This window comes from Nerophis lumbriciformis, linkage group LG26 (assembly GCF_033978685.3).
Source record: "Nerophis lumbriciformis linkage group LG26, RoL_Nlum_v2.1, whole genome shotgun sequence".
NCBI classification, from domain to species: Eukaryota; Metazoa; Chordata; class Actinopteri; order Syngnathiformes; family Syngnathidae; genus Nerophis; species Nerophis lumbriciformis.
Window position 1 is genome coordinate 29,192,049 of NC_084573.2, and position 22,952 is coordinate 29,215,000.

At 37.9% G+C, this 22,952-nt stretch overlaps 1 protein-coding gene across 1 annotated transcript in view; it reads right to left on the reverse strand.

Annotated features, from left to right (window-relative positions):
* Window positions 1-1,242: 1,242 nt before the first annotated feature.
* Window positions 1,243-22,952, reverse strand: part of sptlc2b (serine palmitoyltransferase, long chain base subunit 2b) — a 79,365-nt gene continuing 57,655 nt past the window's right edge. Inside the window, exons 10-12 of the mRNA XM_061987049.2 lie at window positions 17,562-17,697; window positions 13,551-13,680; window positions 1,243-2,101 (exon numbers count right to left, since the gene is read on the reverse strand). Of these exons, the coding sequence (XP_061843033.1) occupies window positions 1,994-2,101; window positions 13,551-13,680; window positions 17,562-17,697 (374 nt within the window). The 3' untranslated portion in view covers window positions 1,243-1,993. The remainder of the gene's footprint in view (window positions 2,102-13,550; window positions 13,681-17,561; window positions 17,698-22,952) is intronic.

The following is a 22,952-nucleotide window of genomic DNA, read 5'->3' on the forward strand; positions in this document are numbered from 1 at the left end:
GTCTTTAATGAGTACTTAAGCCTACTACGCTACTGTACTTTAATGTTGGTCATGGTGGTGGTACTTGGGAGAGCCAGGCGTGTTCTTGGTGAACACAGTTTGAGAAGCACTGCTTTAAATAATAAATAAGCTGTATTGTCAGATACCAAGTATCGTCATACGTACAGTTAAAAATCCACCAGGCGACAAAACGGAAGTACGAGGAAAAGGACGACGACGACGACGGAGGGCTGGGCTCGAGTGTTTGAGGGCAAGGTGTAAACAGGAAATAAGGCTGCAAAATATTCCTAGAAAAGAAGCGGTAAAAAATATCTTGTAGTCTTTTCTTCCAGGATGGAGGAGAAAGGTAAAAATAGATCTATACATATATTTGCTTTGGTCAGGGAACGTCATATCCTGCTCAAGTACAAGCCATTTTAGAGCTGATAAATATATTTGCTAAAACTTTGGGCGCTACTTGTGAAAAACATTATTTACATACATCGTTTTTCTGTTGGGTTGATTTTTTCGTCTTTTATGTGCACAACTCACGTCTAATGGCTCTATTTTTGTTTGTAGACTACAAATATATCAATTTCTGTTGCTATTGCACAGGAATAAAAGTTCACGTCTCGACGCGCTGAGAAGGTCTAAACCAGGGGTGTCCAAACTTTTTCACTTGGAGGCCGCATTGGGCTACAAAAATTGGCCGTGGCCAAAAGCATGTAAAGTAACACACACATATATATACATATATATATATATATATATATATATATATATACATATATATATACATATATATATATATATATACATATATATACATACATAAAAATATATACATATATATATTATATACATACATATATATATTATATACATACATATATATATATATTATATACATACATATATATATATACATACATACATATATACCGGTATATATATATACATACATACATACATACATACATACATATACACATACATCTATACACATATATTGTACATATAGATATATATACATATATATATATATACATACATCTATACACATGTATCGTACATACATACATACATACATACATACATACATACATACATACATACATATATATATATATATATATATATATATATATATATATACACACACACATACATACATATATATATATATATATATATATATACACACACACACACACATCGGTATATATATATATATATATACACATATACACACGTATACATATATACACACACATTTACATATATACATACATACATATTAATATATTTATATATGTGTCTGTGTACACATTATATTAACATGATGGATGTATAATTAATGCTTGGATATTTAAAGTAAAGTTTTGTAATCAATCAGAAATATCAAGCAGTTAAAATGTGCCAAACATGGATACGTGTGGAGAGTGTTTTGCATGTTTCCATCATGGACTGTAATGGGTGTAATTTAGATTTTTTTATGGTGTTTGGACATTTTGCGTAATATCAACAAAGTTCAGTGAGCAGGTTGTGTTATGTGTGACCATGTTTTGTTGACACTTTGTGTTAGTTGCATTTTTTTTTTCCTGCACCATGACTAGGGAAGGTTGTTTAAATTGTGTGGTATAAGTAAATGCCCTGCTGATATTACTAAGACCTTTCAAGGGTCATGATCTGATTTACTCACATTTTCCACAAGATGCCAGCCAATATGTAGCATTAAGAAACTGCCTGGTAATTAAGGTTAATTTGAAAGCACTCCGCGGTGAGATGCTTTGTTGAACTCATGACGTCTCGCGGGCCAAATTGAAGAGACTTGTTGGCCCGCGGGACTTAGTTTGGACACCCATGGCCTAAACATAAAAGTACCTAAATGATTCAGGCTTCTGAGGTTTGAAGTGTGGTGTAAAAGAGGTACAGAGTGGCGGCCTGGTACTAAAAGCGGATGGATTCGGGGGAGACGGCCGGACATGGGGACTCAACGTGTGGGCGACGTGGCTCAGTCCTGGAGCTGGCTTTCCTCGGACGTCCACCTGACGGAGGGAGGAGACTGTCTGGAGTACTTCAGCTGCAGGAGGTCGCCCACTTCGTTCATGGCCTCTAATACCTGGTGAAACATCACAGGGGTTGTTAGCATTCAGACTGCTTTCACATCACAATTGTTCAGGTCAAAACTTTTTTGCAGCTCGTTCCTAAAATTGTACAAGGCCCGCCAATGCCTGGAAATAATATGCGTTAATAAAGTACTTTATCTTTCTATCTCCACTGTGACAGAAAATATACATTTACTGGATGCAGCTGAATATCTTTTAAACTTTAATATCTAAAAATTTAACACATTTTATACTATCATACAAAACTTTTTTTTTTTTTATTAAAATACTTAAATATCTGCTTCAAATCAAATTGTATTTATGTAGCACTTTTCATACACAGACAAGTGGCAAACACAAAGTGCTGTACACAAAAGATAGAAGAAGAGAAGAAAACACACGCTCCATCTAGAGGTATAGGTAGACATATAGCTAATTTTTAATATTGTTTTTTACTGTCTTGTTTTAATGCTTTTATGTTTTTACTCTGTAGCACTTTGAGATTTGTTGTTCAAATGTAAAGTGCAATACAAATAAAATCTAGTATCATTATTATTATTATTATTATCATCACACAGCACTACTGACAATAAAAGGAAAAACAAAAACATGGTACTGAGGATTTGAGGAAAAACGCCACCTTTAAAATTAACGCCATATAAAACATATGCAATTATAAAATATAAATAATACATTAATAAGTTAATAAAAATTGAGAGAATAATAGTAATTAAGATAGAAATTACAAAAAATAAAATAAAATACCTTAAGAGTTTAACAGTAGAAAGCCTGATTAAAAAGGTGTGTCTTTAGCCTTTTTGTCATTTCAAAAGTCTCTTGACTTATGATTTAGCTATTTAATTATCCATCAAAGTGCACACTAGGTAGATGACAATGGATTTTACAGTAAAAACTGGCAGCTCAATAGCCAGAATATTAATATATATTAAAAAAAAGAGGTACCATTACCCTATTTACCTACCCAGTGGCCTAGCGGTTAGAGTGTCCGCCCTGAGATCGGTAGGTTGTGAGTTCAAACCCCGGCCGAGCCATACCAAAGACTATAAAAATGGGACCCATTGCCTCCCTGCTTGGCACTCAGCATCAAAGGTTGGAATTGGGGGTTAAATCACCAAAATGATTCCCGGGCGCGGCCACTGCTGCTGCCCACTGCTCCCCTCACCTCCCAGGGGGTGATCAAGGGTGATGGGTCAAATGCAGAGAATAATTTCGCCACACCGAGTGTGTGTGTGACAATCATTGGTACTTTAACTTTAACTTTTAATACATCGTAAAAACAACAACTGTAGATTTTACGCAAAAAAAAATTGCTAAAATGTTTTTATCATAAAATTTAGTGGTACCATTCTTTTTCTGTTTACTGTAATATGTCGTTAAAACCACGGTTAATTTTGCAATAACATTTTGGCAACTGCGCTGCCCTTTTTTTTTTAAAATAAATAAATAATATATAATAATAATAATATATATAATTATCAAATGCTTACTGGGGGCAATTGTGTAACTATCATGAGGCGAATCCTTTATATCTATAGATTATTCACTGTTTTTTTTACAATTTTTATTTCTATTTTACGAATTTTACGATAACATTTTGGCAACAGTGCTGCCCTTTTTAATGCAAAATCAGATTTTTTTGTGTATGTAATTTTTTTTATATATATATGTATATATTATTATCAAATGCTTACTGTAGGCAATTTTGTAATTATCATGAGGCGAATTCTTCATATTTATAGATATTCACAGTTTTTTACAATTTTTATTTTACAAATTTGATGTTAACATTTTGGCAACTGTGCTGTCCTTTTTTTATGCAAAATCCACTGATTTTGTGTAGTGTGCGTAAAAAATATGTATTTATACATAATTATCAAATGCTGACTGTAGGCAATTGTGTAACTATCATGAGGCGAATCTTTTATATTTATAGATTATTCACTGTTACAAGCACGGACATAACTGCGATGTGGCCCTCAATAAAATGAGTTTGACACCCTTTGGTACAGTGTAAACTCGTGTTGCAAGATATAGACCAGTGCTTCTCAAAGGAGCACCTCAAAAAACACTTGGCTCTCCAAATATCACCATAATGACCAACATTAAAATACAGTAGCGTAGTAGGCCTACGTATTCATTAGGCAGAGGTTTTATAAGTATATTTGATACTTTTGACCACTGTTGAACAGAACAGTAAGACTGTGTTTGAATATAGGAAAAAGTATTTTACTCAAGTAATTATTTGGTGTACCATTAGATGGAGCCCGCGTACCACAGTTTGTACCGCAGTAATTTTTCCATAACTTGTAAATGCAGTTTAAGTTATTTTACCGGTGGGTACGTGCTTACGAACAACAAAGATGACTAATTAATTCATAAATATTTATTTATACTGTAACTGTGTTGCTCATTCAGCTGTCACAAAACCTAAAATGACTAATAAATTGTTTAATTTAAAAGAAAAAAAAGGTGAAGTGCTAAAAAAAAACAATTAACCTTTATATATTGTTAAAATAGCAGCAATGAAAACAAACAAAAACACAAAATCTAACTTCCTCAAAAAGAAAATCATTTTGTGACGTTTAAAAAGCTGCACACTGGTATATTGACTATTGATTAACTATTGGCAGTTTTAGCACTCTGATAGACTCAATGTGTAGAATTATATCTTTGTAAAACTCTTAAAATAGATTGTATGTTTAATCTTATGATACCTCCGCACGTGTGTGTGTGCACATGCGTGGTTCGCGTTTGTTAAAGTGCCTTTTTTTCCTGGCATTGCAAATTGACGCTGCTTTAAAACCTACCTGAGTTGAGGTAGACAAAGTTTAGCTGGTTGACTTTGGCTAGAATGATAGTTAGTTATTTTTCACACAACTTTGTGTCACTCTTGTTAGCTATCTAGCGAGGCATAAGCTAACGCTCTTACCGAGGCTGTGTCCGCATCCTCCATACAAATGTCCGAGATCATGCCTCCGCTTTAGATGCTCACTTAGCACAGATTTACAGCCATAAAAACAAGGTCCGCTTTGCAAAATGAGCAATGTATTCATGTTTTTAACATGAATAAGAAGAAATGTCCTCACACTTTACATGTTATCACTGGCGATATTTTTTGCGAGTGACCCACTTCCGAGTGGCGACACATGTATCGTACATATAGATATACATATATACGACGTCACGACTATTGTCGGCAAATATGACTGTCAGCGTCAAATTTTATTGTCGGCAATGTCGACTAATCGTTGCAGCCCTACTATTGATGACGCAATAAAACATCCAACTAGGGTTGTACGGTGTAGTATCACGATACTAATGAATCATATTCGGTACTATACCGCCCCCCCACACGCTCACGTCGTGCCATTGCTGGTTTACGAGCAGAGTATGGCGTCACATTAGTGCCAAAAATCAGAGCGCATAAAAACTGTTATCGCGCGCTGATTCTCCACTTCGTGCGCGCGCAAAAAGGCACCGCGCGCGCGCACGAAGTGGAGAATCAGCGCGCGATAACAGTTTTTATGCGCTCGGATTTTTGGCGCGGTGCCTTTTTGCGCGCGCGCGGTGCCTTTCTGCGCGCGCGCCGTCTCGGTCTGTGCGCTGTCATGTTTCGTTTTGGCACTTTGGGGTAGAGATGCGCGGATAGGCAATTATTTCATCCGCAACCGCATCAGAAAGTCGTCAACCATCCGCCATCCACCCGATGTAACATTTGATCAGAACCGCACCCGCCCGCCATCCGCCCGCACCCGCCCGTTGTTATATATCTAATATAGACGATGCAAGGCATTAGTGAGGTTATAAAGCTTTTGCCTGTTAAAGAAAGGAGACTGATCCAATGCAGCACAGACATTCGCGTGCCACGCTGTCACGACCCAGACGCACACCAGTGCGCAATCATATGGGAGCCGCGCTGAGCGCACCTCCAAGCGCGTCTCGCTGCCGGCGACGGCCGGGTATGGGCCCAACGCTCCAGCGCCATCCATTTTCAGGGCTAGTTGATTCGGCAGGTGGGTTGTTACACACTCCTTAGCGGGTTCCGACGTCCATGGCCACCGTCCTGCTGTCTATATCAACCAGGGTGAGCCCCACCCCTTTCGTGAGCGCACTGCACGCGGAGTGACCCCTGTTACGCGCCCCCGGCAACAGGGGTGGCGGGCAGGTAAGCTGCACGGGCGGAGCGCGCGGAGTGACCCCTGTTATGAGCCCCCGGCCACGGGGGTGGCGGGCAGGTAAGCTGCTTACTTGCTGCGCGTGATGCCGGCCGCGGCGAAGGCGGACGAGGCGGGGTGTCGGTGCGGTGGGCGCGGTGGTGACCCTGGACGTGCGTCGGGCCCTTCTCGCGGATCGCCTCAGCTACGGCTCCCGGTGGGGCCCTCTCGGGGGAAGGGGCCTCGGTCCCGGACCCCGGCGAGGCGTCGGGGGCCTTCTCCGCTCCGTAAAAGTGTCCATCTCTCTTTTTTTTTTTTCTTCTGTTGTGGCATATGCAGCAGGTGCCTGCTCGTTTTTCGTATGTGGGTAACAACATTTAACTATGTATATATATTTCCGAATTGGTTTAACTGCCACCCGCCTGAATCTATTTAAAATCTAATTTTTTTTAATTTCAACCGCCCGACCCGACCCGCGGATAAAATCTAATTTTTTTAAATTTCATCCGCCCGATCCGCGGATAATCCGCGGACTCCGCGGTTGTGCCCGCAAACCGCGCATCTCTACTTTGGGGGCAGGTATGCTTAGACGGCCCCTTCTTTCTGATTGGTCAGGCGAAAAATGCTCAGAGCCAATCAGAGGTATAGCAGGGCGGGTCATCGTCAATATGTATCAAGATTTACAGAGGAAGAAGTGGACAAAAAAATGTTGCGCGCTGATGAAGGTTATTTCATACCACATAAACACAATACAGGGTAATACAAAATGTGACCCAAATAAATAATAAGACAACAAACACCATAATCACATCTTTCAGCCAGAACTGGTCCACCAGCAATAACATTATTTTATATTTTCACTTCTTCTTGAACATTTGTTTTCTAATTTATGGAATTTCTTTTGATTCAGCCATAAAATTAATGAAATAATCTTTGAATTTTGTTTTTAAAATGTTAAAAATAGCCTTTTAATGATGTATTCTGAAACAGTTTAAAATAATCAGAGAACTGACTAACACTGACCCTACACAACTATGTTGCACAATTAAGTCTTTTTTTTTTTAAAGCGAAAGAGGTCATTTCAACAGGTACAGCATCCTATATCATATCTACCGTTTGTAAATTGGTCGAAAATCGAGCAAGTTATGGTAATTTAATTAGTACATGTACCATTGACATCAATGTAATGATTGAGGCTAGCTGTCCGACCGAGGTAAGATGGCTACAACGTTGCTACGCTGGAGAATTATTGGTCATATGAAAAATGCTCAGAGCCAATCAGAAAGGAGGGGCCGTCTAAGCATACCCGCCCCCAAAGTGCCAAAAAGAAACATGACCGCGCGAGGAGAGATGCCAGGAGTACACAGAGAGCGCACAGACCGAGACGGCGCGCGCAGAAAGGCACCACGCTTACGCAGAAAGGCACCGCGCGCGCGCAAAAAGGCACCACACGCGCGCAAAAGGGTGTTGCGCGCGCGCACGAAGTGGAGAATCAGCGCGCGATAACAGTTTTTATGCGCTTGGATTTTTGGCACTAATGTGACGCCATAGCAGAGGAGCATGTTCGGCAGTGCACACACACACACAGAGTACTTACAGACAGTGCGTAATCAGAAAAGGGAGAACGGACACATTTTGGCTTAAAAACTAAAGATAAAGGTGAATCTATAACACTGAAATGCCCTCAGGAAGAGGTGCTTTAAGACGTGGCTCGCTAACTAGCGACTAATGTCCAGCCCCAGTCTGCAGTGTTTTAGCTACTTCTAAATCACTAATCCTCGCCTCCATGGCGACAAATAAAGTACGTTTCTTACAAGTATCATCCCTGCAGGACGAGGAATAGCTAAACATGATTCACTACACACCGTAGCTCACCGGCATCAAACTGTAAACAAACGTCATTGGTGGATCTACACCTAACATCCACTGTAATGATACCAACGGCAGGCGCGTATCGAGTCGATACTACTATGATTACGTTGATATTTTTTGGCATCACAAAATCTTTTGTTTTTAAAAAAATTAATATTATGTTTATAAACCGAGGAAATATGTCTCTGGACACACGAGGACTTTGAATATGACCAATGTATGATCTTGTAACGACTTGGTATCGGATTGATACCCAAATTTGTGGTATCATCCAAAACTAATGTAAAGCATCCAAACAACAGAAGAAGAATGATTATTACATTTGAACAGAACACGTTAAAAGAGAAAGTAAGCAGATATTAACAGTAAATGAACAAGTAGATTAATAATTCATTTTCTACCGCTTGTCCTTAATAATTTTGACAAAATAATAGAATGGAAAAAGACACAATATGTTACTGCATATGTCAGCAGACTAAATTAGGAGCCTTTGTTTGCTTACTTACTAATAAAAGACAAGTTGTCTTGTACGTACCGTAAGATTTTTTGTTAAAATAAAGCCAATAATGAAATTTGTTGTGCTCCCCTTTATTTAGAAAAGTATCGAAAAGTACCGAAAAGCATCAAAATAATTTTGGTACTGGTACCAAAATATTGGTATCGGGACAACACTACATCCAACAGTTAAAAAGTAATTCATACTCGAGTAATTTTTGAGAAGAGTGCTTTGTGCTTTTACTTAAGTATTTTTTCAACACCTGTACTTGTAATTGAGTACAATTCAAGCAATGTAACTACTTGTACTTGAGTACAAATGTTAAGTCCTCTTTCCACCTCTGGTGACAAGTCTTCATCACGTGTCTACAGCAGAAAGCCACTTCTTTGCACAGTAAATGGATCGGCATTGCAACACCGCAGAGCACCTGGAAACAATTTACCTTCCCCCTGACCCTTTTCCCCGACTTCCATGGCTCAAGGAACAGTGAGGGCTGGCTTTTCCAAAAATGGAAAAAAAAAAAAAAAAAAAAAAGCGGCTCCTGGAAGTGCTCTACAAAGGCTTTTCTGATGCCCTTTAAATGGACTTTTACAAATGGTGTTGACATGCAACGCAGTGAGATGAATGAAGTGCTTTTGGACCGACGGCAGCTCGTATAAAAGCCTCACTGTAATACCCGCGGACAGCTTCCAGGCGCTGTTAAAGTAAAAGGGCGAACTGGGAGCCCTTATTATTCAACACGCTCGCTCAAACGTCCGTCAGCGGGAAGGAGGAAGATTTAGCCCGTGAAAGAAAACAACACTAAGCAACAAACCTCTGATCAAAAAATAACAAAAAGCAGATGCTTTCTTTTCAGCTAATCAAAAGCACGGCGTGGATTTAAAGGGGAACTGCACTTTACCGAATGTTCACAATCATTATGAGAGACAAGAACACATGTTTTTTTGTGTTTTTTTTACCATTTTAAAGATGAGAAAAAACGCTTGAAAGATGTGTCTGTTTTATACACACACACTGCAAGTATATATATATATATATATATATATATATATATATATATATATATATATATATATATATATATATATGATGTACAAACCCCGTTTCCATATGAGTTGGGAAATTGTGTTGGATGTAAAATAGATGTCAATATAAACGTAATACAATGATTTGCAAATCCTTTTCAACCCATATTCAATTGAATCCACCTAAAAACCTCCACTTTTCTCAAAAGCTGACAGTGCGCCTTATAATCCGGTGCGCCTTATATGTGGACCAATATTGAGCCACAACAGGTCTTGCAACTACGGGATGCATAACGTAACCCCAGCCTCTACTGTAGCGTCTATTCTATGCGCCTTATAATGTGGTGCGCCTTATAATGCGGTGCGCCTTATATATGAACAAAGTTTTAAAATAGGCCATTCATTGAAGGTGCGCCTTATAATCCGGTGCGCCTTATAGTGCGGAAAATATATATAATGTAGTAACAGACACCTTCATAACAATATGTACAATATACATACATTGCAAGTATATACAGTATATAATGTCGTAACAAACACCTTCATAACAATATGTAATATGTACAATATACATACATTGCAAGTATATACAGTATATAATGTCATAACAGACACCTTCATAACAATATGTAATATGTACAATATTTATCGTAATTTGATCATTTTAATCATTTCCGGGACTGATTTATTCGACACATTGATTTCTGTTTCCATGTCCAACTTCTGGCAACAAATGTGTGTTCCTACTTCCGGAATTAAACACAAGTGTGTTTTCTAATCATCGCAGACTTGGTAACAGACAATAAAGACGACTATTTTTGGACAAATGAGGATTCACAACCTAATACTTTTGAAGTTAAATACACTGCTACTGGAAGCGAGCATGAAAGAAGAGCGAGACGGAGCAGACGGAAGCTGGGAGAGGGGGATGAAAGCGATTATGACGCTATAAATATGGAAATTGGAGCAAAGCTATTTTGACATAATTGGAGTGCTTACCCAAATAAACCGGAAAGAACGTCCCCGGCCAGCTGGACCAAACTAACAACCGTCCATCGAGTCAGTCACTTTAATATGCATGTTACACGCAGCACGTCACACGTGTTATTACAACTACAGTCAGAGGTGGGTAGTAACGCGCTACATTTACTCCGTTACATCTACTTGAGTAACTTTTGGGATAAATTGTACTTCTAAGAGTAGTTTTAATGCAACATACTTTTACTTTTACTTGAGTATATTTATAGAGAAGAAACGCTACTTTTACTCCGCTACTTTTATCTACATTCAGCTCGCTACTCGCTACTAATTTTTATCGATCTGTTAATGCACGCTTTGTTTGTTTTGGTCTGTCAGACAGACCTTCATAGTGTCTGTGTTTCAACAAATGCAGTCACTGGTGACGTTCACTCCGTTCCACCAATCAGATGCAGTCACTGGTGACGTTGGACCAATCAAACAGAGCCAGGCGGTCACATGACCTGACTTAAACAAGTTGAAAAACTTATTCGGGTGTTACCATTTAGTGGTTAATTGTACGGAATATGTACTGTACTGTGCAATCTACTAATAAAAGTTCCAATCAATCAAAAGTGTGAAGGAAAAAAGACCTTTTTATTTCAACCGTACATCCCGTCAAAAGCCTAAAGACTGACTGCACAGTTCCTGTCTTCACAATAAAAGTGCCGCTCCATCGCGCCTGCGCTTTCAAAATAAGAGTCTCCGAAAGCCAGCGCAAACAAGCTAGCAAGCTACGGAGTTTGCCGCCAATGTATTTCTTGTAAAGTGTATAAAAACGAATATGGAAGCTGGACAAACAAGATGCCAAAAACCAACCACTTTCATGTGATATTAGACAGAAAGGAGGAACTTTTTTTCTCCTCCATTTGAAAACGTGGACATTATCAGCACTACTGTCTGATTCCAATCAATACAAGTCATCAGAATCAGGTAATACACCAACTTATATTCTTGTTTTCATGAAAGAAAGGAATCTATATGTGTTAAAAATGCATGTATATTCATTAAAACACCTTTAACATGTAAACAAAAACGGCAAAATAAATAAATATAAGTTATATACTGTATATATCAATGTATGTATATATATATATATATATATATATATATATATATATATATATATATATATATATATATATATATATATATATGTGTGTGTGTGTGTGTGTGTATATATATATATATATATATACCCGGTATGTGTGTATATATATATATATATATATATACATATATATATATATATATATATATATATATATATATATATATATATACACACACAGACATTATATATATATATATATATATATATATATATATATATATATATATATATATATATATATATATATATATATATATATATATATGATATGTGTGTGTATGTTACTCATCAGTTACTCAGTACTTGAGTAGTTTTTTCACAACATACTTTTTACTTTTACTCAAGTAAATATTTGGGTGACTACTCCTTACTTTTACTTGAGTAATAAATCTCTAAAGTAACAGTACTCTTACTTGAGTACAATTTCTGGCTACTCTACCCACCTCTGACTACAGTACCGGTACATACGCTGTATACAAACAAAACATGAAATATGTGCTAATACTTAACAAATACCGTAATATTATTGTACATGTTTTTCAGTCAGTACAAGTTGGTGTCCCATCGTAGTGTTGTGAATTACAAACCCAAACTCGTTTCGTGTTGTTGAAGAAGCTAGCTTATCTCTTGCTGTAAGCTACGTAGGCATGCTACGACTAATACCGTAGCATGCCGATGAGTTCCTCCGTTTTCGCTCTTACAATAACAATGTCGCTACAGTTTGGTTATCATACTGGTTACAGAATGTACATTAAGTGTTGCATTTTTAAAGTGATTTAGAGCAGTGTTTTTCAACCACTGTGCCGCAGCACACTAGTGTACCGTGAGATATTGTCTTGTGTGCCGTGGGAGATGGTGTCATTTCACCTAATTGGGTTAAAAAGATTTTTTTGCAAACCAGTAATTATAATCCGCAAATAAAGTGCCGTTGTTGAGTGTCTGTGCTGTCTAGAGCGCGGCAGAGTAACCGTGTAATACTCTTCCATATCAGTAGGTGGCAGCAGGTAGCTAATTGCTTTGTGGATGTCGGGAACATGGTTTGTCCTGATCACAATATGCAGACGACAGCGGGAGGCAGTGTGCAGGTAAAAAGGTATCTAATGCTTAAACCAAAAATAAACAAAAGGCGAGTGCCGCTAAGAAAAGGTATTGAAGCTTAGGGATGACGAAACTAAGACTGAACTGGCTTCAAAGTAAACAAAAACAGAATGCTGGATGACAGCAAAGACTTACAGCATGTGGAGCAGCAGACGGCGTCCACAATGTAGTATCCGTACATGACATGACAATCAACAACAAAGTAGGAAACACTACACACAGGAAAACACCAAAAAACTCAAAATACTTGCGGTGTGATGGGACAGGTCGTGACAGTTCACCTACTTTGAGACAAGAGCTATAGTGATGCATGGTTGGTTATGGTTTGAATTTATATCCAACAATTGCGAGAACGACCTTTTACTGTCAATATCGACTGCCAAGTTTAATTTTTTTTGTTTTCTGCTAGTGGTGTGCCTCGGGATTTTTCCAATGAAAAAAATGAGCCCTGGCTCAAAAAAGGTTGAAAAACACTGATTTAGAGGTACAATCTGATTAGCTGCATTGCTAGACACCAAGAACGAGCCGTTTTTTAAAGGTTAGAAAGCGGAAAAAAAACAAAAAACTTTTGTCTTCTTGTCTCTCATAATGGTTGTGAACGACAGGCAAAATTCCAAAAACAGAAGTAGTTCCGCTTTAAAGGCTTGACTTTAATGAAGCACTTACTGTGTCCAGCATTTCCCTGCTGTGGGCCGCCGAAATGCAGAAACGTGCTCGGGATTCGATGATGGGGGTTGCCGGGAAGCCCACGACGACGGTTCCGATGTTGCGCTTCAACATCTCTCGACCAAACGCCCTAAAATTCAAATGAGAACATCGACGTACATTTGTGGACTCAAGAATCGACAACTACAGGTGACACTCAAAACATTTGAACATCGTGGGTAGGTTCATTTATCCCAGCAATTAGATTTACAAGGCGCTTCTAACATATGATACCATTTGGACGATTGTAGCTCACAGCTTATTAAAAGCTCAAATTGTAAATCTCTTGGAGTTTTCAAAAACTGTAACCATGATCATCCAACTTTAAACAAATAAAGGGCTTAACATACAGTATCTAAGGATGGGCACCGTTCACATTTGAACTGATACGGTACCAATAGCCCAATACCTGACAATTGACGCCAGTACTCAAAGGGTACCAATTTTGGCTACTTTTGCGTGTGTTAATAAATATTGTTTAAAAAAAATAATATCTCATTTTTATAGCAACATATAAAAATGTCTTGTTTAATTATTGCATTTTCCAAGTCTCATTTGCAAACACAGTACGGAAAGGATTCATATATCCCCATTCCTGGGTGGATCTCCCGTGAAAGGAAGATGGGCAATGCAGTCTGCTGAAAATGATGGAGAGTGCCACTCTGCATAGCAACTGACGCTGTGGTCAAAGTTGGAATTGCCACAAAACATATTTAAAGATAATCAACACTCTACTGCCGTCTGGCGCCTCAAGTGGATAGTGCAAACACCCCAATCTGTCACGTTTCAAGTGTCAGGTAAACTACGACGAATGGAGCCATATGAATACCTTTCCTGCTGTATGAAAATAGTGTATAGTTAATAGTATTTTTTTTTTTGGTTGCACCCTAAAAGTGTTAATACTGTAAATATTGTACTTTTTTACGCACCAACTGTTTGATCGTAACATGCGTCTTAGTTGTAGTTTTCATTAACACATTTGGAGGAGGTGAAATAGCCTTGTAAAATCGCGAATGCTAATCAGTAGCATGTCAATAGCAAAGCCAACGTATATTAGCATCAAGCTAGTACGTTTTTTGGTCAAGTGGAGCCTAAATTTTATTTACATCGTAGTGTTTTTGAGTCAATTTCTTTGTTGGCATTGAACATAGGAATATTACCGCATTTTTCGGAGTATAAGTCGCACCTGACGAAAATGCATAATAAAGAAGGAAAAAAACATATATAAGTCGCATTTTTTGGGGAAATTTATTTGATAAAACCCAACACCAAGAATAGACATTTGAAAGGCAATTTAAAATAAATAAAGAATAGTGAACAACAGGCTGAATAAGTGTACGTTATATGAGGCATAAATAACCAACTGAGAACGTGCCTGGTATGTTAACGTAACAAATTATGGTAAGAGTCATTCAAACAACAATATATAAGAAACATATATAAGTCGCACTGGAGCCCGGCCAAACTATGAAAAAAACTGCGACTTATAGTCCGAAAAATACGGTACCTCGAGGTAGTTTAGTGCCGAAGTGCGAAGAGCCATCCGAGTCAGCAGCCGGGCGTGACCTCATGCACAAATCGCCCGGGACGATAAATTGTGCTCGATGATATTTTGACATACAAATTATCGCCGTTAAACAATATTACTGGATTCTAATCGGCACTTTTGAGTGACATACGGGTTACTGCCTTTAAGCTCTACAGTGGGCGGGGCTTGTTTGCGCAGCAAAAAGCCTGATAGCGAGTGTCAAACGGAGGCAGATTTCTACAACATAGTTCTGCAGAACAGTGATATTATATCAAATAAGTTGATGTTTTTTTTACCTTTACTTTTCGCCGTGTTTGTTGCATCTTTATTGCTCTTGCTTGATTGTAAAACATGTGTTGTGGGAAGTAGAGGAGCAACGTTCATATATTCTCAATATTTAGTATTTTATTGTTCAAAGTTAATATTGTAAATCCCACATTCTGTATTTGTATGTAAATTGCGTATTTTGCAGTAAAAAATAAACACACCAAAATGAACTTTAGTTTTTTTTTTACTGAAGACACTCAGAATGTACATAAAGATACAGAATGTGGGATTTATAATATGAGAATATATGAACGTTGCTCCTCTACTGCAGACCACCTCCTTGATCGAAATCTTTTATAATCGAGCAAGAACAAAGGTGCAACAAACACAGCGAGAAATAAACGCAAAGGGTAAAAAAACATGCACATATTTGTCAAAATTATCAGTGTTCTGCAGAACTTTGCTGTAGAAATTTGCCTTTGTCCGACACTCGCTATTAGGCCCCGCCCACTCTGCCCCCATCTGTTGGTGCCAGGTGTGCATGCAGCAGAGCTTCCTGTGTCACTCAAAAGTGCAGATTCTAACCGATGGAATAATTTCTATCGTTTGAAAATATCCAGCGGGCCGCATTGAAATGTTAATTATGTTGTATTATGCCAAGGTAGCCCAGGTAACTGCCTTTTTTGTGCCGTTTTGCAAGACCCGTGTCATGTGACTTCAAAATTGACACCTCATTGGCTACTTATGAGGCAGGATCCATTGCTTCAGTCTTAATTTACCGGTCTTGCTTTTTGAAGTAGCAAATTTTTCGACACTGAATTCTTCAGCACTGAATTTTGAAACATGCATTTTCCTAACTATTATTTTTTTAATGAAATTGTCAGCATAATTGAATGTAAAAGTAATTCAGTTCACAAAATTCGAACGCAAAAAATTTAGTTACATAAATTCAGTGTCAAAACAAAGCTTTTGTAATTAAGACACAAATTAACCGCCATAAAATTCCACCGCAATTTATCATTGCCGATGTGTTTAGTATCTGTCATTTTAAGCGCAACACATTTGGTCAAAGTCCCTAGGAGGAGTACGTTAAAAACCTCTAAAGGCTTAGTGGCCACATGCGTGGACAGCACCTTTTCGGTCTTATTTCCAAAATTGTGTACACTACTGAATTGGGGTCTTATGGCCGCTTATGTGGACACTTATACTGCCATCTGGTGGTGTCAGAAGAGTATAACATACAATGGAATTTGGAAAAAAAAGGGTAAAAATAAGAATTAGCATGTCACTAAACATGAAGTACACGTTTGGTTCTTATGGACTAAGTACATCATATCAAAAGATGATTCTTAGTTTTTATTCTAATTAGGGTCTAACAAGCCCAAATAGCAAAGAGAAATAAAAAAAGCATGTAAACAAACAGCTTGGGCCTTAAGAGGTTTTAAAGTACGACCCCAAATTTTTGTCTACGGATACAAAGCTGGCCGACTGTTCAACTATGGGTTCTCAAGATTTTTACGTGCGTCCTGTCATGATAGAAGTCTCCAGCGATTTTTGCGATCCAACTAAATCCGGTGGCAGAGGCAATTTTTTTCAAATTTTCAAGGGAGCGCCAGACAGCTAATTTGGATATTTTGTGTTCGAAACCCCCAAAATATAAAAGGTTTCGCCATTTTCAACCGAGATAAGGGCCTTAAAAATGAGATTGAAATGGAAGAAAAATTATGCGATGATCGCAATAGGGCTCTGGCAGCCTTTGCGGGAAATAGGCCAAGTCTACCCTAATGGCGGGATTCCTGACTTCATTAAAACTGTGAAGTCAAGAAAAGTACTTTTCAAATTTTCTTGTAATCAGACAATATTTCCGGTATATTAGATGGAATTGTAAAATGTTTAGAAAAATGTTTGATGTATTAGATGTAATTTTAATATATATTTTTTTAAATTCCATCTACCGTAATATACCGAAAATGTTGTCTGATTACAAGAAGTATATGAATGAGAAGACATAATGAATCTTTTTGGGCAGGGTAAGAAAAGAGCCCTTCTGCACACACAGAAACATTTGCACCAGCAAACGCAGCTCCAGTAGCCGCCTTGAAATGCTGACGTATGTACAGCATGTTACCCAGGGTGAGACACTGGTTAAAGTATAGCATTAAAAGGAAATCACGCACCCAATTTTAGCGGGCATGTAGAGCATCACGGGTATGACCGGCGAGTCCTTGTTGCCATAGATGATGACGCCCATTTCCCGAAGTTTCCTGCGGAAGTAGGTGGTGTTCTCGGACAGCTGTCGGAGGCGGTCCGCACCTGGAAAAAGGTAAGGCGGAAAAAAACCTGGTCAGACTTATCACGTAATCTCGTTTTTAAAGCAGCACTATGGAACACTCGGGGCTGAGCTCCGTGAGGTCACGCACTCTCAATAACTTGGCACGCCTTTTTAGTCGGCCTTCAAATTGCTGATTTTCCGACAATTGCAAGTGCAGTCCGGTCCACTTGCCTTTGAAGACAGTCAGGATTCATTAAGTCTGAGGTCAGCGGGGGGGTGAAACTAAACAGGCATCGATCCTCTCAAGTCTGTCCGATGCCTCCTGAGATAGCATCTTAGCCAAACAAACAACCATGTGGTACAACGTGCCAGCAGCAACATACAACTGTCCGACTGTGCTGGAAAACAAACTTCAAAGCACCAGGAGAAACAACCAAGTCTGAAATTATACTTCTTTTTTTTTTTAACCAAGTGAAGAATACAACGTCTTATGCTGAACTCCATGAACTAAAAACTTCAATTGGGACGGTTGTGTCGAGCAACTCTTTCTATATCATTGACAGTCTTGTGTTCCATTCTTAGATATGACTGAACCCTGTCCACTTTTCATGCCGGCCTGAGCCAGAACCTGTGAGCAGCTGTCCATACCCAGGAAACATCGGCAGATCTACCGAAACGGTGTCTGGATTTCCTAAGACTTGAAACAGGTGACTTGGCTGCGAGCCATGGGGCTGTTACGCAACTCTTCCACGAGGATAACGAGAGCCAAGGCGTGTTTAATGCATACCTGCCAACTTTTGAAATCAGAAAAACCTAGTAGCCAGGGTCCAGGGGCCGCAGGCCCCGGTAGGTCCAAGACAAAGTCCTGGTGGGGGGTTCACTTCGCCCCCCGACGCAAAATGATTATTAGCATTCAGACAGGTTAAAATGTTGCTAAAACCATCACTTTTCTATCAGTCACAGTGGCTTTTCAAAACAAAAATATTACAGCAAAAATCATATGGGTTGATTGACATGTTGATTCTGTAAGCTAACTTCAATAGTTTGAAATTATTTTGACAGTTAATGCCAGTTATCCTGTCAACCTTTCACAAGACTTCAATTTGTTAACTGAAAGTATAAACAGTATAAACACTTTTTACAGTAAACAAATGGTAAAATAGTACTAAACAATTCCATTAAAAAAAAAATTGGTATCATTATTAACTTTCTGTCCAAGCTTGTATAATCTACTGCCTTGTTCAATTGTAAAAAATATTCTGTGCCTAAAATTCACATTTCTATCACAATTATCATACTGTAAACATGGTAAGCTAACTTCATTAAAATTAATAGTCCTGTCAATAGCATGGAATTACAATTCAAATGTAGTTTTTTTGTAAGCCTTTCAAAAGAATTCAAAATATGAAAAATTAATGAAAATTAATTTAAGCCATCAGACACTTGAAAAGTGGCACATCACACCTCTAATGTAATCATTTTAACTTTTCAACAGAAATAGCACTGCAAAAATATTAAGGACATACTTCTGTATTTTGGTAGTTATGCTGTCAACATTTAACAAGATTTCTTCAACTTGGACTTGAAAGCATAAATAGTATAAACACTTTTAACAGTACAACAGTACTAAACAATTCCAATAGATAACATTGGTGTCATTGCCTTTTTGTGGCTAAAATCCAAATTAATTCTAGTCCATGCTCAATTATTGCCTCCGTAAATAAAACTTCGGCATTTATCACATCCAAAGAATCTGTTTGGGAGACGAAAAACGTTGAAAGTTTTCCACTTGTATCGCTAGCAACGGCATTAGACTTGTGTTTTTTTGTCCCAACGTGGTCTTTTACATCGCTAATTCCTCCGTGTCCGATCGAAAAATCTTGTCTGCACAAGGTGCAATTCGCGTAGTTTTCACCCTTTTTGGAATGGATAATTATTCCCGGATAGGCTTTTGAATATTCTTCACGGAATGACTGCAGTTTTCTTTTCGGTTTAAGACTCGTTTGCGATTTTTCTCCAGCTGATTCCATGATCGTTCGCTCATTTGGAAATAATGGCAACTGGTGCCTCGTGCTTGGCAGAGGTGCTATAAATAGCCTCGCGCATGGCATTCGGAATGGCTCGATAGGAAGTTACGAGAAGCAGTGTCGATTGTCATTGTTGTTACGCGATTTCGTGAATAAAACTTAAAAATATATTTTTTTTAATTAATGAAAAATCGTATTTTTTATCACTGCAACCGTAACCCGGAATAGGTTGATGAAAACCGTACTAATTACGGGAAAACAGGAGTAGTTGGCAGGTATGTTAATGGCTCGGCTTGTCTGATGATGTCACGAAACGGCGGAGGGGAGTCCGAACCAGGGGAAAATGGGTTGAGACACGTAATTGAAAAATAAAATGTTTTCTTCCTCTTTGTTGGAAGAAACTGGAAGTTACGAAGCAAGGTTGGTTGCATGGACAAAGGCGCTCGCTCTTTGGTAACCGAGCGACGCAGGAAGTGATCACTGATCAGTGGGAGTGACACGCTAACAGTCAATCAGGTGACAGTATCAATTATCGGGTTTGTTTGCGCCATCTTATTGTCTTGGGGTTGATTCTTCGTATGAAGTGAGAAGAGAAGGTCAAAATGAAGGAATTATGGATAAAAGAGGAAAAGTCATCGATCATTTTTGGGATTTTTTTTTTTTTTTTTAAAGCGGCCGTAGTAAGACCAATGTGGTCTGTAAATGATGCAAGGCGCTCGTCCCCATACCACAGTGGTTCTCAACCTTTTTTCAGTGATGTACCCCCTGTGAACATTTTTTTTAATTCAAGTACCCCCTGATCAGAGCAAAGCATTTTTGGTTGAAAAAAAAGAGATAAAGAAGTAAAATACAGCACTATGTCATCAGTTACTGATTTATTAAATTGTATAACAGTGCAAAATATTGCTCATTTGTAGTGGTCTTTCTTGAACTATTTAGAAAAAAAGATATAAAAATAACTAAAAACTTGTTAAAAAATAAACAAGTGATTCAATTATAAATAAAGATTTCTACACATAGAAGTAATCATCAACTTAAAGTGCCCTCTTTGGAGATCAAAGCGCTTTGAGTACCTTGAAGGTAGAAAAGCGCTATACAAGTATAACCCATTGTAATAGAGATCCATCTGGATTCATGAACTTAATTCTAAACATTTCTTCACAAAAAAAGAAATCTTTAACATCAATATTTATAGAACATGTCCACAAAAAATCTAGCGGTCAACACTGAATATTGCATTGTTGCATTTCTTTTCACAGTTCTTTTTGACAGACATTTTAGTGAGGGTCAAACCATCATGGCATGGGGGAAACTCTGGGTTTATGGTAATGAATGGAATAGCCTACTTGATTTGATGTTCAGTTTATGAACTTACATTCATATTTTGTTGAAGTATTATTCAATAAATATATTTATAAAGGATTTTTGAATTGTTGCTATTTTTAGAATATTAAAAAAAAAATCTCACGTACCCTTTGGCATACCTTCAAGTACCCCCAGGGGTACGTGTACCCCCATTTGAGAAACACTGCCATACCACACCACCTTCGCCCGAGCTCACCCTTTAGAGCACAGCTGTAACTTCCTGGCACTAAACCTGCAGAAAATAGTTCTCAGGTTTCTCTGTTTATATTTTCACACTTTGCACTATTTTGTTACCCTTTATTAATCATTTGTAACATATTCCTTTGTGTATTTGTACATATATATTAGGGTTGTACAATATACTGGTATTAGTATAGTACCGCGATACTAATGAATCATATACGGTACTATACCGCCTCTGAAAAGTACCGGTCCCCAAAGTACAGTAGCGTATCTAGTCGATACTACTATGATTACGTCGATATTTTTTGGCATCACAACATCTTCTTTCGTCTTTTATTTATTTATATTATGTTTATAAACTAAAGAAATATGTCCCTGGACACATAGGACTTTGAATATGACCAATGTATGATCCTGTAACTACTTGGTATCGGATTGTTACCCAAATTTGTGGTATCATCCAAAACTAATGTAAAGTATCAAACAACAGAAAAATAAGTGATTAATACATTTTAACAGAAGTGTAGATAGAACATGTTAAAAGAGAAAATAAGCAGATATTAACAGTAAATGAACAAGTAGATTATTAATTCATTTTCTACCACTTGTCCTTAATAATGTTGACAAAATAATAGAATGGAAAATGACAATATGTTACTGCATATGTCAGCACCTAAATTAGGAGCCTTTGTTTGCTTACTTACTAATAAAAGACAAGTTGTCTTGTATTTTCTCTATTTTATTTAAGGACAAACTTGCAATAAGGAACATATGTTGAATTTTTTGTTAAAATAAAGCCAATAATGCAATTTTTTGTGGTCCCCTTTATTTAGAAAAGTACCGAAACAATTTTGGTACCAGTACCAAAATATTGGTATCGGGACAACACTAATATATATATATATATATATATATATATATTTTATTTTTAAATTTTCACTCTTTGTTTCATTGCAGCCATTTGCGATCAGTGCCAATGTGACACTTAGCAAAAAAAACTGTTTTCTCATTGATTCCTTAAGATACTGACTTATGTGTGTGTGTTTCCAGCAGTGTTTGATCTACACAGATCTCCAGGTCCGGCGTACCACGCTGCTTTGTGCCCAGCATGGAGGCAAAGGAGCACACACGTGGACACACGCACATCTGAAAACTATAAAGCAAGTTGGAGGTAGTATACGAGCGCATACCAGCGTTACATCGGGTGACAGTGCTATTGCCGAGAACTATAGGCCTCACACAATATAACAATGAACTATCAGTATTTTAATTCTCTTATTAGTTTAGAGATTTGGGATCTCTTGCAAATAACATGAAGTGAAATTATGTATGAAGAAACTGGGCTAATCTGGTTTATAATAGAGAGCAGCATGATAATACAAGTCTGCCCCATTCTGGTGCATACTGACATCTAGTGGTCATATGCAACATCGCTATAAAACAGCTGCAGACTGGGACAAAAACTTGGCAGTGGACTTTATGATCCTGATTTTTATGCTATTTACCTTTATTGAACTCAACCCTGAATTTATCATGTGGGACGGCGAGGTTCGGTTGGTGGAGCGGCAACTTGAGGGTTCCAGATTTGAGCCCCGGTGCTGTCATTCTCGTCGCTGCCTTTGTGTCCTTCAGCAGGACAATTTACCAATCTGCTCCCAGTGGTATAAATGCAGCTTAAATATGTAGAGAATGGCTTTCAATAAGTAAAGCACTATATAAAT